General features: G+C 41.1%; 1 protein-coding gene across 1 annotated transcript in view; it reads left to right on the top strand.

Annotated features, from left to right (window-relative positions):
- The window catches only part of Slc30a9 (solute carrier family 30 member 9), a 50,798-nt gene extending 42,401 nt beyond the window's left edge, over positions 1–8,397 (top strand). The window contains exons 12-16 of the mRNA XM_036201127.1: positions 286–325; positions 1,317–1,388; positions 1,790–1,897; positions 3,918–4,083; positions 8,220–8,397. Of these exons, the coding sequence (XP_036057020.1) occupies positions 286–325; positions 1,317–1,388; positions 1,790–1,897; positions 3,918–4,083; positions 8,220–8,382 (549 nt within the window). The 3' untranslated portion in view covers positions 8,383–8,397. The remainder of the gene's footprint in view (positions 1–285; positions 326–1,316; positions 1,389–1,789; positions 1,898–3,917; positions 4,084–8,219) is intronic.
- Positions 8,398–13,273: the final 4,876 nt, after the last annotated feature.

The following is a 13,273-nucleotide window of genomic DNA, read 5'->3' as shown; positions in this document are numbered from 1 at the left end:
TCCTAGAACTCACTCTATAGACCAGGCTGGCTTCAAACTTCAAACCAGATCTGCCTGCACTTGTCTCCTGAGTGCTGGGGTTAAAGGCATACGTGACTCTACCTGGCTTCTGTCCATGTTTTATCCTCCTCTTCTGAGTTGTTTCCCAACAAGATCTTTAGTGTCTAGCTTGAATTAAAACTTATATTTCAATGTTATTAGAGATTACAGATTTTACTTATGAGCAGCTGTAATTCTTTAATGGAATACTTGGTTCATTTTTTTGTCTTAATTCTTATTTTCCAGGCATATTGTATTTTAGCAGGATCTTTGGTGTCTGAAGGAGGTATGTACTGTCAAAAATGATTATTTTCAGTTTAGTATGTTTGATGACCCATTCATTAGAGTTTGCCAAGTTGTATTAGTACTGTGGAGTTAGGAACCTGAGCTTTGTCTGCCTTTCAAGGTAGAAAGGTTCTGTAATGTTCTGTAGTTGTTGCTGTATGGTTGAGGGCAAGGGGAGTAGGCTGTGTTCATGAGACCATTGGAAATATAAAAACATAATAGTACTGACTTTTTAAATTGGTTTTTAGCAGTGTTAATCAGAAAAAAAGCTCTCTCTTTAAAGTAATAATAGTTTCTGAAATGCTGCTTCAAAATATTGTAACATAGTTTCTAATATCAATATAAACTACCTAATTTATTTATCTCTGAAAAATTATTATTTTCTGTACTTGGCATTTCCTTCATCCATGTTTTTAAAAGATCTATTTATTTATTCATATGTAGGTATATGTGCATGTGTGTGGGTGTGGGTGCCCATGTCTATGAGTATCAAAGGCCAGAATAGGGCACCAGATCCCTCAGACCTGGAGGTACAGGTGTTTGCCGGATGCCTGGTAGCTATATGAGGGCTAGGATCCGAGTAAGATTGTAGAGGTCTTACCCCCAAATCCATCTCCTCAGTTCTTCATCCATTTTTAAAATGAATATGATTTCTGATTGGAAGGTTATAACTGTACATGTATAGGGTTTTCCTGAAATGATAGACCTGCGAAGGTTGGAAGGATCCGAAGTGATCCTTAGTGAGTGCCGTCCAGCTGCTCAGTTGACAAAGGCTGTAGCTGCAGTGATTATGGTTAGCTGGTATGGTTTGAAATGGATTCATCTTCTTAGAATGGTTAATTAGAGTCTTGATGGTGACTGTTAACAGAGCCTGGCTTATTGCCAACTCTGGTGTTCACATGTTGTGTTTATTTATTTATCTTTTGAAATGTCGTCTTTAAAGTTTGGAGACGTGAAGTTTCTTCCTTGCTGATAGGGTGTTTCTCTTTCAGCAACACTGCTTGTTGCTATAAATGAACTTCGCAGGAGCGCTCAGGCCAAAGGAACATCGTTTTATAAGTATGGTATGTAGTTTAGAACCAGGTATTTATTTTTTCATTTTAACCTGCTTAAAATACTTAGTGCTGTTACTCTGTCACTAACAAGTGGTATAAAACCTGTCCCACTGTCCCTTCTGTATGTGGCTCTCAGAAGACAAATCAGCTCTGTTAAAAAGAACTTCTGAGCATAGGGATGTTTTCTATCTGGACTTGATTTAGGTGAGCTATTATATTTCTGCATATACCTGTATAATTTGGAAAGGTAATTTTACTATCTATAGGGTTTTTTAAACCACAGGCTCTCATATATTCTTGTGTTAATTAACAGATTGATTTTAAATGGGTACTTATTGAAATGGCTTCTGATAGTGTCAAATTCAGATTTCAGAAGTTTTCTTTTCTTGTCTGTTGCCGCAATGATTAAGTCATGGAAAGTCGGGATCCCAGTACAAATGTTATACTATTGGAGGACACTGCAGCTGTCTTAGGAGTGATAATAGCGGCCACCTGCATGGGCCTTACCTCTATAACAGGTAAACTACGAGTAATTTTCTTCTACTACTTAATTCTCTAATATATGGAGAGTTGGTCATATCATTGAACAATTTTAAGCCAATAGATTATCTATTAATTCCATACTAAATTTTTTATTTATATGGGTCTAGCTATCATGTTTAGTGAAATAAGCCTAGTTCAGACAAATGCTGCATATTTTTCTCATCCACAGAATCTAGGCGTCTGTGTGTGTGTGTGTTGTTGTTGTTGTTGTTGTTGTTGTTGTTGTTGTTGAAAGCAGAAAGAAAGCCATTAGCTGAGAGGAAGAGCTATTTAGGAAGGAGGAGGAGGAGAGCAAGAAGGTCATAGAACTCCTGTAGCATGAGAGCAAAGGGAAAAATGTTTAGCAGGAAGGAGGGACCAGCAGGCAGTCTGGGTGGGTTAATAAAGAATGTGGAATGACATGGATATGAAAATCCCACAGTGAAACCCATCACTTTGTAGTCTAACTTTAAAGTCTAATGATAAAATAATTTGGTCAGAGAAAGTGTGCAGATTTCTCTGAGTTAGATTTCTTATCTCCAGATGAGAAATAAAGGTATTAATAGTATTAGAAGCTTTAGTAGTGGGGAGTCAAAGTTGTGGACCCCCTGAACGCTAACCCGCTTCCCCTGTGACAGTACTGTTGGTATGTAGTAATGTCATGGGTCATTAAGATAGTGTGGAGACTTTAGTAAGTATGTATGCACTGGAGCTCCTGTGCCCATGTCTTCTTGCTCCTAGTTCAGGAATGACCTCTTGCTGCATTCATAGGCCTAATTTTCTTCAGGCTCTTCCCTGCTCATTTTGGTAGCTGGCTAAGTCTTGACTACTAAAAGGTAAATTGGCACAGAAAGCTTGTTTTGTTTTCTAAAACAAGAACCCCAGCTTGTGAGGTCAGATTCTCTTGGGATTAACTCCTTCCAGGCTTTCTCGTTTATTGAAAATAACATCAGATGATGAGCTGCTGCTGCATCTCTGGTTGAACTGTCACCTGAAGTGTTCGGAAAGTATCAGATGATGATCGGTTGACCTCTACCCTGCTTTTGGTCATAAGTCATTAATGAACACCTCCTCCAGAGGGTTGCACTATGTAACCTAGCTAACCTGGCCATGTAGACCAGGCTGGTCTTGAACTCAGAAGAGATCTGTCTGCCTCTGCCTCCTAAGTGCTGGGATCAAAGACTACACTAATGACCAGTTATTTTAACTTTGTATTTCTAAAGAGCACTATTTAATTTTGAATTCCAAAATTGGAACTCTTACAATGGATTGTGCTTTACAAGTGGATCAATTAGGAAAGATATATTTACTTTTTATGTTATATACTTCAACTACATGTTAATAAAATGAGTACATAATTGATATTTTTAATAATATAAAAGTTTATTAAAATTTTTAAAGTTAAATAAGGGCCATTGAGATAGCGCAGCAAATAAAGGCACTCGGGGCCTGAGTTCATTCTCTGGGACCTACATAGTGGAAGAAAAGAATCAGGTCCTCCCTGACAGTTTCCTGACCTCCAGACACATGCAGCACCAACACTAAAGTGTTTGTTTGTTTTGTTTTTGAGACTATGTATCCCTTGATGGCCTAAAACACCCTATGTCAGCAGTTCTCAACCTATGGGTCATGACTCCCTTGGATTACATATCAGATATCCTACGTAACAGATATTTACATTACAGTTCATAACAGTAGCAAAATTACAGTTATGAAGTAACAGTGAAATAAGTTTATGGTTGGGGGTCATCAGAACATGAGGAACTGTATTAAAGGGTCACAGCATTAGGAAGGTTGAGAACCACTGCTCTATATAGACCCAGCTGGCCTCAAACTCACTCTCCTAAGTGCAGAGGTTAAAGGCATACACCACCCTGCCCCAGCTAAAAGACTACTAGCAGCCATTAAAGGAGGTGGTAACTCATGGAGCCAGGGGTGAATTTCAGATGTCGTGGTTGTCTGCTCTCAAGCTCACTGGAACGGTAGGAAATGTGGTTTCTTCTGTGACTCTTTCAGGCAATCCGTTGTATGACAGCCTTGGTTCCTTGGGTGTGGGCACCTTACTAGGTGTGGTCTCAGCCTTCCTCATCTACACGAACACAGAAGCACTCCTAGGACGATCCATCCAACCAGAGCAAGTACAGCGGCTTACTGAACTCCTGGAGAGCGACCCCTCCGTAAGGTCAGCCTTGTCTAGTGATGCTCTTCGGATGTCTCACACAAACACAAATACTTCTCCTGCCCAGATACTTTTTACCGTGGTGAGGGGGTGGTGGTGGTGGTGGTGGTGCCGCCGCCACTGCCGACTGTTGGACCCAGGTCTTTACATATGAGAGGCAAGGGCTGTACTGATGAGCTGTACCACCAGACCTCTTTTTTTATTTGTTTGTTTGTTTGTTTGTTTTTCCTATACAGGGTTTCTCTGTGTAGCCCTAGCTGTCCTGGATCTCACTCTGTAGACCAGGCTGGCCTCGAACTCACAGAGATCCGCCTGGCTCTGCCTCCCGAGTGCTGGTCTTAAAGGTGTGTGCTGCTGCCACCAGGGGTAACCAGTGTTCTTAACCACCGAGCCATCTCTCCAGCCCCTACCAGCAATTTCTTTTAAAAATCTGATAAAATGTATCCGTAAAACCATCTGGACATGAGCTATTCTGTATGAGTCAGGTTTTGTTTTTTGTAAATTCCCTTTCTTGTTATAGACTGTTATACATTTTTTTTTCCCTGTTACAAACCTTGGGCCTGACATCTGTAGGGCAAGTGACTTTAGGTGATATTTCTTACTGAGCTACTTTAGAAGTTTGTGTTTTCTAGAAACCCTTCCTTTAAATGTATAATTTGTAGGGTTTTGTACATGATTACTTTGAAATGTTTTTTCCTTAAGGTTGGTAATGCCGTATCTTGTTTCTGATTATATTAACAAGTCTCCACACATGCACACACTATTTAAAAATAACTATTTGTCAATTTGGTTTTCAAACTGGATTTTGGTTTAACTGACTTTGTTTGCCCATCTCCCCTTTCGTTCATTTCTTCTTCAGTCATTATTATTCCCTTCCTTCTGGTTGCCTCGGGTTTAGTTTTCTCTGTTCCTATTGTCTTCAGGTCATAGGCTAAGTTTTCCAACTGATTTATTACCTTTTTAATGCAGACAGTCACACATAGAGGTTGTCTCTGCTTTCTCTACACCCAGGCATTGTTCTCCTGTAGCATTTTCTCTCCTCTCAAAGCATTTTCTCATTTTGCTTGTTTAAAATTTCATGTTTATTTTCATTTTTAATTAACATATAATGATTGTATATATTTATGATATTTCACTAAATTTTTGTAGCATGTGATGGTCAGATCTGGGAGTTGATACATTCATTGCTCTTTGGATTGAGAGCATTTGAAATCCCAAAATAGTGTTTGTTTTTTTTAAGTGTACAATTGTGTATTGCCACTTTTAAGTACTGTGCATACACTGCTATAGAATACTAGGAGTTAATTTTTCCATTCCACTCATCTCTGTAGTCATTTACCACAGTCTCTCCATCTCCCCTCTCCTCCTCTCCTTCTCAGCCTGTTATTCTTCCCCAAACTTAAAAAATTATCATTTTTAGCTTCCACACATAGGTAAGAACATGGAATATTTGTCTTTCCACATCCAACTTATTTTACTTAACATAATATCCTCCAAGTTCATTCATGATTCAAGTGATTTCTTTTGCAAAATAATATCCCGTTGTTTATATATACTACCACTTCTTTATTCACCTATTTATAAATTCCTAGGTTGATTCCGTATCTTCATAGTGTAATCAGCATGGCAGTACAGTTGTCTCTCTAACATACTGATTTCCCTTTTGGGGTATGTGTGTGTGTGTGTATTTAGGGGCATGTCTAAGGTTTGGCTCCTCACCTAGCATAGATTCTGTCTGTGTTGGTTTCTGTGTGCATTTGAAATACTCTGCTAGGCAGGGAGTGTTTTGTACATGTTAGCAGAGTTAGTTGGTTTATAACCTTTAAAACTTTCAGTCTTCCTACTGATTATCTCACCTTTTTCTGGAAGGAGGATATTGAAGTCTTCAGCTGTTATTGATTTATCTGTTTTGACATTATTTCTGTCCATTTTTATTTGGGTACACTTTAGCATTATTCTGAGTAAAAGCTAGTAAAAGTACTCAAGCAAGTGTGGATTGTCTACAAGAATGAAGATATGTGGATTATAGCATTAGAAACTATCCATGTTAGTCAGCGAAGTTCATGCAGTTGTTGTTTTTAACAGTATCTTAGTTACCTATTGTAGTTTGACATTTAGCCCAAAACTTAGTGGTTTAGGTGACATTTATTATCTGATAGTATCTGTGGTCAGGGATTCAGGCCCTGCTTATTTGGCTCCCCTGCTTCAGACTTTAGTACAGACCAAGGTGTTGATTGACTTGTGTCCTGGGAAAGGAGCCGCTTTTGAGCTTTTTGATGTTGGCAAGACTACACCCTTTGCCACATGAGCCTCTCCAACATGGCAGTGTGCTTAGTCAAAACGTGTAAGCTGATGGGCACTCAGTGAATGTGAACAAGAAAATAGCAGCAGACAACCTGCCTGATAAGGGAAAGACATTTCATCACTTTGCTGTGTTCTCTTGGCTAGAAGTGGGTTGCATTTGAGGAAAGGGGATCACACAGGATAGAGGAGCCATTGATCGGCAGAAACATCTCAGGGGCTGCTTGACACAAAGAGCTTTCTATCTGCAGTTAGCGACAAGAACCTAAGGAACAGCCACATCAGAATAGAATTAGCCCTTCCCTGGGTATTGAAAAAGGATGACACATCACAGCGTGCTGCGAGGACAGAATGCAAACAAATGAGTAAATGAGATCGCGTCTGCCAATCTGGACAGATTTATTTATTTGTTCACTTACTTACTTACTTACTTACTTACTTATTTATTATTGTTTTTTTCAAGATAGGGTTTCTCTGTGCCTTTGTAGGCTGTCCTGGACTAGCTCTGTAGACCAGGCTGGCCTTGAACTCACAGAGACCCACCTGCCTCTGCCTCCCGAGTGCTGGGATTACTGGCATGCGCCACCACCGCCCAGCCAGATTTTATTTTTAACTTGACTGTCTATAACTTTGTAGCTATTGAGTCGTTTATTCTCATGTCATCCCAGGGAGTTGATAAAGCTTCTTTGTGTGGATTAGGAATCTTGGGCTCAGTAAGTTCAAGATCATTCAGAAATTAGAATCCAGTGTTGTGATAGCACATAGAGTCTTTCTTACGGTGGCATTCTAGCACAATTCTGTTTTCAGGACGGAGGCTTTATTTCTTATGAATTCTATAAAGAAAGCAGATTAGACTGATCACAGGTAGAGGCTTTCTCAACAATTCCTTACAGAAGATTTTATTTCTTATGTATTCTATAAAGAAAGCATATCAGACTGATCCCAGGTGGATCCCAGGTAGAGGCTTTCTCAACAGCTCCCTAGGGGAGATTGGCTTCTGGGGTTAGGGTTGGAAGGAAGCTCATCAGTTGCTGCTTCACCTGCGTTCCCTTCTGGGTGGCCGAACTGTGCAGTAGACTCCTGGAGGGTGGGGAGCCCTGGTCTGCCAGTGCACTGGCTGAGTGACCTTGAGAAAACACTTGAGTAAATACAGACGCCACCGTGAGTTGTGTTTTAACCGGAGCCGTTCATTCAGCGGCTGTCTTCCAGTCTCTGCTGCAGTGAGCCGAGTCTGCTCGCTCGGTATTGCCCTCAGCAGTCAGCACAGTGGTTCATCATCCCGTTCCAACAGTAACTACAGGACTGGGAGCAGCCCCTGCATGCCAGCCAGCACACAGGCCACTAGTACACTTGTGCCGTAGCTCACTCACACTGCTGAACCTCATGAGCAAAGGAAGGAAGGAAGGAAGGAAGGAAGGAAGGAAGGAAGGAAGGAAGGAAGGAAGGAAGGAAGGAAAGAAGGAAGGAAGGTGCTTTGTACACTCAACGATACTGTTATCAGCAAAGCTTCTGCTTTTTTTTTTTTAAGGAAATTGGTAAGTGGATAGACTATGGGAAGGTTTATAAGATTAACTTGATAATATTAGAAAAGCACTTTAGAATTAGTAATTTTTTAATATACAAACATAATTCATGCATGTAAATTACTATAAAACGGTATTTGTTACACTTACACTTTTGTGTGGCATTATGCACAGAAACCACACTAGATGGTCGATCTTAGAAAGCAATGAACTTGGTGGTAAGTGGTCTGCAGTGTTTCTGGGGAAGCCGGAGTCTCTGCCATGAGAGTATGGAGGTGTTACACTCAGACTTACCTGCATTGTTATTCATCACAGGGCAATCCATGATGTTAAAGCCACAGATATGGGCTTAGGGAAAGTCAGATTTAAGGCAGAAGTTGATTTTGATGGACGAGTGGTTACACGATCATACTTGGAAAAGCAAGATTTTGACCACATGCTGCAAGTAAGTTTATGTATTCATCGTTTTCTTCCATAGCCCGCAGTTTAAAGTCACTTTTTGTCTTTATAGTCTTAGAGTCACTTCAGCTATGAACTTCTTAGTTCCCAAGTCTGATAGAGAGAGAGCTTTTTATGTGTAGTGGGTCAGAGGAGACAGCCAAAAGAACAAACTTAATCATTAAATGTTAATACTTGTTACATGTTCTATGTAAGCTACTCAGCAGTCCTGTAGGGTGATGAAATAACAGATGCTAACCTACAGACAAACAATAGACTAATTTGCCTGTCTAAGGTTTCCGAACCATATATAGGAAGTCACATGAATCTGATCTTTGACTCCAGATCTTTGCTTTTTATTAAGAGTACAATAGCACACCTGCCCACTTTGCTGTTTTATTTTCTGTAGATTAAATTACCAGAATCCAAAACTGATAAATAGAAAATTCCAGAAATATGAATAAGCCCCACCCCCCCCCCCCGTTGGTGTTACTGAGAGTTGATTAGACCGTGGGAACTAGGTGGCTGTTAGGAGGTGGGGTCCGGTTGCGGGGAGCAGGTCACCTGGACCGTGCCTTTGAAGGGTTTATCTTGTCCAGCCCCTCTGGTGGCACTGCCTCCCCTACCTCGCTCCTGCGTGCCATCACGTTCTGCCTCACAACAGACCTGACAGCAGGCAGCAAGCCCACCAACGGTGGAAGCCTCTAACCATCCGCCAGAACACACCCCACCTACGTGTACGCGGCACAGTCACTAAGCAGCAGGATCCGATGGGAGGCTTTCTACCAGCGTGGAAAGAGCAGTTCAGTAACTCAGCATCTTCATAAGACACGATACACTTGCTCTCCCTTACTGTAATTTGTTCTCAGTGGATTTTGTTACCTAAATTAACCAAACATATTCCATGCGAAACTCCAGAAGCAGACAGTTCGTGATTGTAAGCTATCTGCTATTCTGTTTGTGATGACATCAGTGTCCTGCCTCCTCCCATCCAGGATGTGAATGTTGCCTTTGCCCCCTGTGTCTAAACTCCGCTCTCTGGTCACTGAGTAGCACGTCAGTTATCACATGGCTATGGCACTATGGCAGTTCTGTTCCGGTCGCCTGTTTACCTGACAGTGATCTAAGGTACAAGAGTGAGTGGTGGCTGCACGCTTACTAAGCCACCGTGTTGAGTTGGGTGTAGCAGCTCACACCTATAACCCTAATAACAAGGACATGGAGACAGGAGGATTGCCATGAGTTTAAAGCTTGCCTGTGCTCCAGTAAGATTCTTTTTCAAATAAATGGAAAAAATTACATTGTAATTCTCTATTATTTATTGTCATGATCCTGGGCATTAAACCCAGAGCCTTGCTTATGCTAGGCATGTGCTCTACCAGTGAGCTGTATCTCTGCCCAGTTACTATTTTTCACCTTTTTTCCTTTTTTATAACAATGCTTTTATTATTTGAAATTATAATTACATCATTCCCCTTTCCTTTCCTTCCTCTAATCCCTTCCACGAATCCTCCCTTGTTTTCTCAAGTTCATGACCTTTTTTCTTTGTGGATATACACACACACATGCATACACACACATATATATATTTCTAAATATATATATATATTTCTAATATATATATAACCTGTTAAGTCTGTATAATGTTACCTGTATGTAAATGATCTTAGAGCTGGTCACTTGGTATTGGATAACCAGTTGGAGGCTGTTCCCTGGGGAAGACCAGTTCTCCCGTTCTCAGCATTCCCACAGAGTTCTTTGTCTAGGGTTGAGGCCCCATGAGTTTCCCTCCTTCCATGTTATCATGCCCATCGGCATCGGCATTGTTCAGGTCTTGCATGGGCATCCATGTTGATGAGAGTTTATGGATGTAGCCTCTCTCTCATTTCTAGGAGAGACACTCTCACAGCAAATGTCCTGTTCTGGCTCTTACTATGTTTCAGCCCCCTCTTCCTCAATGAAGGTGCAGGAATTGTATTGTAGATTATCAATTGGCGCTGGGTACCACACGATCTCTTATTCTCCGAGTTTTGATTAGTTGTGGTTTTCTGTTATTGTCTTTGTTGCAAAAAGAAATTTCTCTGATGAGGGGTGATGTCTTAGGGTTTCTATTGCTGTGAAGAGACACCATGACCACAGCAACTCTTATAAAAGAAAATATTTAATTGGGGCTAGCTCACAGTTCAGAGGTTGTCTGTTATCCTCATGGCCAGAAACATGGCAGCATGCAGACAGACATGGTGCTGGAGAGGTAGCTGAGAGTTCTATATCTGGATCCATGGGAAGAGAGAGTAGCATACTGGGCCTAGCTTGAGCTTCTGAAACCTCAGAGTCCACCCCTGGTGACAGACTTCCTACAACAAGGCCACACCTACTCCAACAAGGCCACACCTACTCCAACAAGGCCACACCCACACCTACTCCAACAAGGCCACACCTACTCCAACAAGACCACACCTACTCCAACAAGGCCACACCTACTCCAACAAGGCCACACCTACTCCAACAAGGCCACACCTCCTCCAACAAGGCCACACCTCCTAGCAATACCACTCCCCGAGTCTGTGGGACCATTTTCATTACTATCACAGGTGAGAACTACATTTATCTGTGGGTACAAGGATGCATTTGCTCAGACATGTTCACTGCCGCTGTATTCACAATAGCTAGGAAACGGAAACAACCTAAATGTTCTTCAGCTGATGAAATGGATGATGAAAATGTGGTACATTATGATATATTCTTCAGTTAAAGAAAAATGAAGTCATGAAATTTGTATGCAGAAGGATGGTACTAGGCAAGATCCTATTGAGTGAGGTAACCAGACTCAGAAAGATTTCACATGCTCTCTCTTCCCTGTGGTTCCTAGCGCCAAGCCTTTAGATGGGTGTCTATAACCTAGAGTAACCGCAGAAACCAGAGAAGTAAAGGGGACTTGGAGATGTGGGAGAGGCGCCACAGAGGGGAATAGCAAGCTACAAGTAATTTGAGGGGAAAGATGGGAAAAACAGGCAGGGCCTTCATTGGGGAGAGGGAAGAAAATAAATATAGAATAAGGAGGAAGGTGGAAAAATAACAGCAAGGAAGTCTGAAAAAAATCATATGGGATCATATTATCCATCGACCTAAAACTACATATAATACAGATGAAAGTATGTATACATATGTAGTGAAATCTTCCTGTCTAATAAAACCCCCACACCAGGCATGAGAAGACCCCTTCTGGTTTGTTGATCAACGTTGTCCAGGAGACGCCCAAATCAGACTATTATCCTTGGTTGTCTCCCAGAGGTGGAAGGTAAGTCTGAAAAAAACATGTACTTCAGACACAGAACCCAAAGGCCCCTGAGTGGGATCTGACCTAAAAGCCTACTCCCTGAGGATTAGCTTTCACGGTACCAGAGGGCACTACGTGAGCTTCCAAAAGAGGGAAGCAATCGATAATCCTACCCAGCTATGATGCCTATCAACCACAGTGATGACCAGTATAGGATGGGAGCCTAAAGGTACAATAGTGGTACAGTATTGGCAGTAACCAACAGCTCTCTAATTGACCTTAATATCCACTCAACAAGGCAGAACCCATTTCTGGTGCTGGAAACCTAACCAACTCCCCAGGGCTATTGAAGTTCTAGAACTTGGAGGAGAAGCTAGGGCCATCGCTTTACCAAACCAGCATAATTCCTGACTACATCCTAAATATTTCTTCTTTTGTTTTATTAGACAGCTGTCATACCCACTCAGGTTGGCCCGAAACTCCTAGGATTATAGGCATAAACACCATACCCAGCTTTATTTTTAATCTTATATTTACACAAGTTGGGATTATTTGAGATGTTGCAAGATTCTTAGGAGATACTTCCAACAGATGAAGGAGAAGTACCATGTCAGAGTCTTTGTAAGTTTTTTTCTTTCCCATGTAATCCATATGTATGCAGCATGTTAACACGACGGAGTGGTTATAACAGGGAGTACAAAGGTGCAGTGCACAATGTAGGTTGTTACTGCTGAGTTTTGGAATTGGCATGGGACACCAAGAAATGCTTTTATGAATATCTATTAGTCTTTTCAGTTTTAAAATGTGCCTAAGATTTGGGGCTAGCAAGAGGGCTCAACAGCTCAGAACACTGGCTGCTTTCCAGAGGATCCAGGCTGGGTTCATAGCACCCAAGCTGGGTGAGTTACAAACCCAGTAACTGTCCCTGGGAATCCAATGCAGTCTTCTGGCCTACACAGGCCCTCACATACATATGTATACACACACACACACACACACACACACACACACACACACACAAAATATTTTTTCAAAGTGCCTAGGATTCCTTTTTAAACAAAAGTACAAAAACCAAGATAGATTATTAAAAATCAACTCAATAGAAGAAAGATTGAAAAGAAATGTATTGAATATTATACTTTTGCATAGATAATTTCCACTTTCAGATCTATAGATTTAATAAATGAAATTTTAATAAGAAAAGCACAGATTATTTTTTTCATCTTGAGATAATTAAAAACATTGGAGTGTTATAAAGCTAAGGCGTAAGGAGCCTTAATTTTGAACCCCTTTCACTGGCAGGCATGGAGCAAATGTTCTAAGGGGGAAGAAGAGACTGAAGGAAAGTTTATTTAAAGTCTTTGAAAATCTGTGCCTAATGCCATCTGATTTGAAAAGTCCTGCCCAGCAATCTCTAATAATCCTGGTAACAGTATTATTGGAGCCGGACATGTTTGCTCTTCTTTTGCTGGCCCTGTTTGAGGCTAATGCAACCTTATTCTATCTAGAGGAAATAGGGGAATGCATTTTCATCCCCCAGGACCTCTCTCCCTTGGTGTTAAATAAAACAAATTGTCCCTCACCTTTGAACAGATGTACACCACTGGCTACCCATCTGCTGGGTCTGGAGAATTTCAACAGGTGGATCTCAGCC

The sequence above is a fragment of the Onychomys torridus genome, chromosome 10, assembly GCF_903995425.1.
Source record: "Onychomys torridus chromosome 10, mOncTor1.1, whole genome shotgun sequence".
Taxonomy (NCBI): Eukaryota; Metazoa; Chordata; class Mammalia; order Rodentia; family Cricetidae; genus Onychomys; species Onychomys torridus.
Note: the sequence above shows the minus strand (reverse complement) of the source record. Positions and strands in the feature narration are given on the sequence as shown.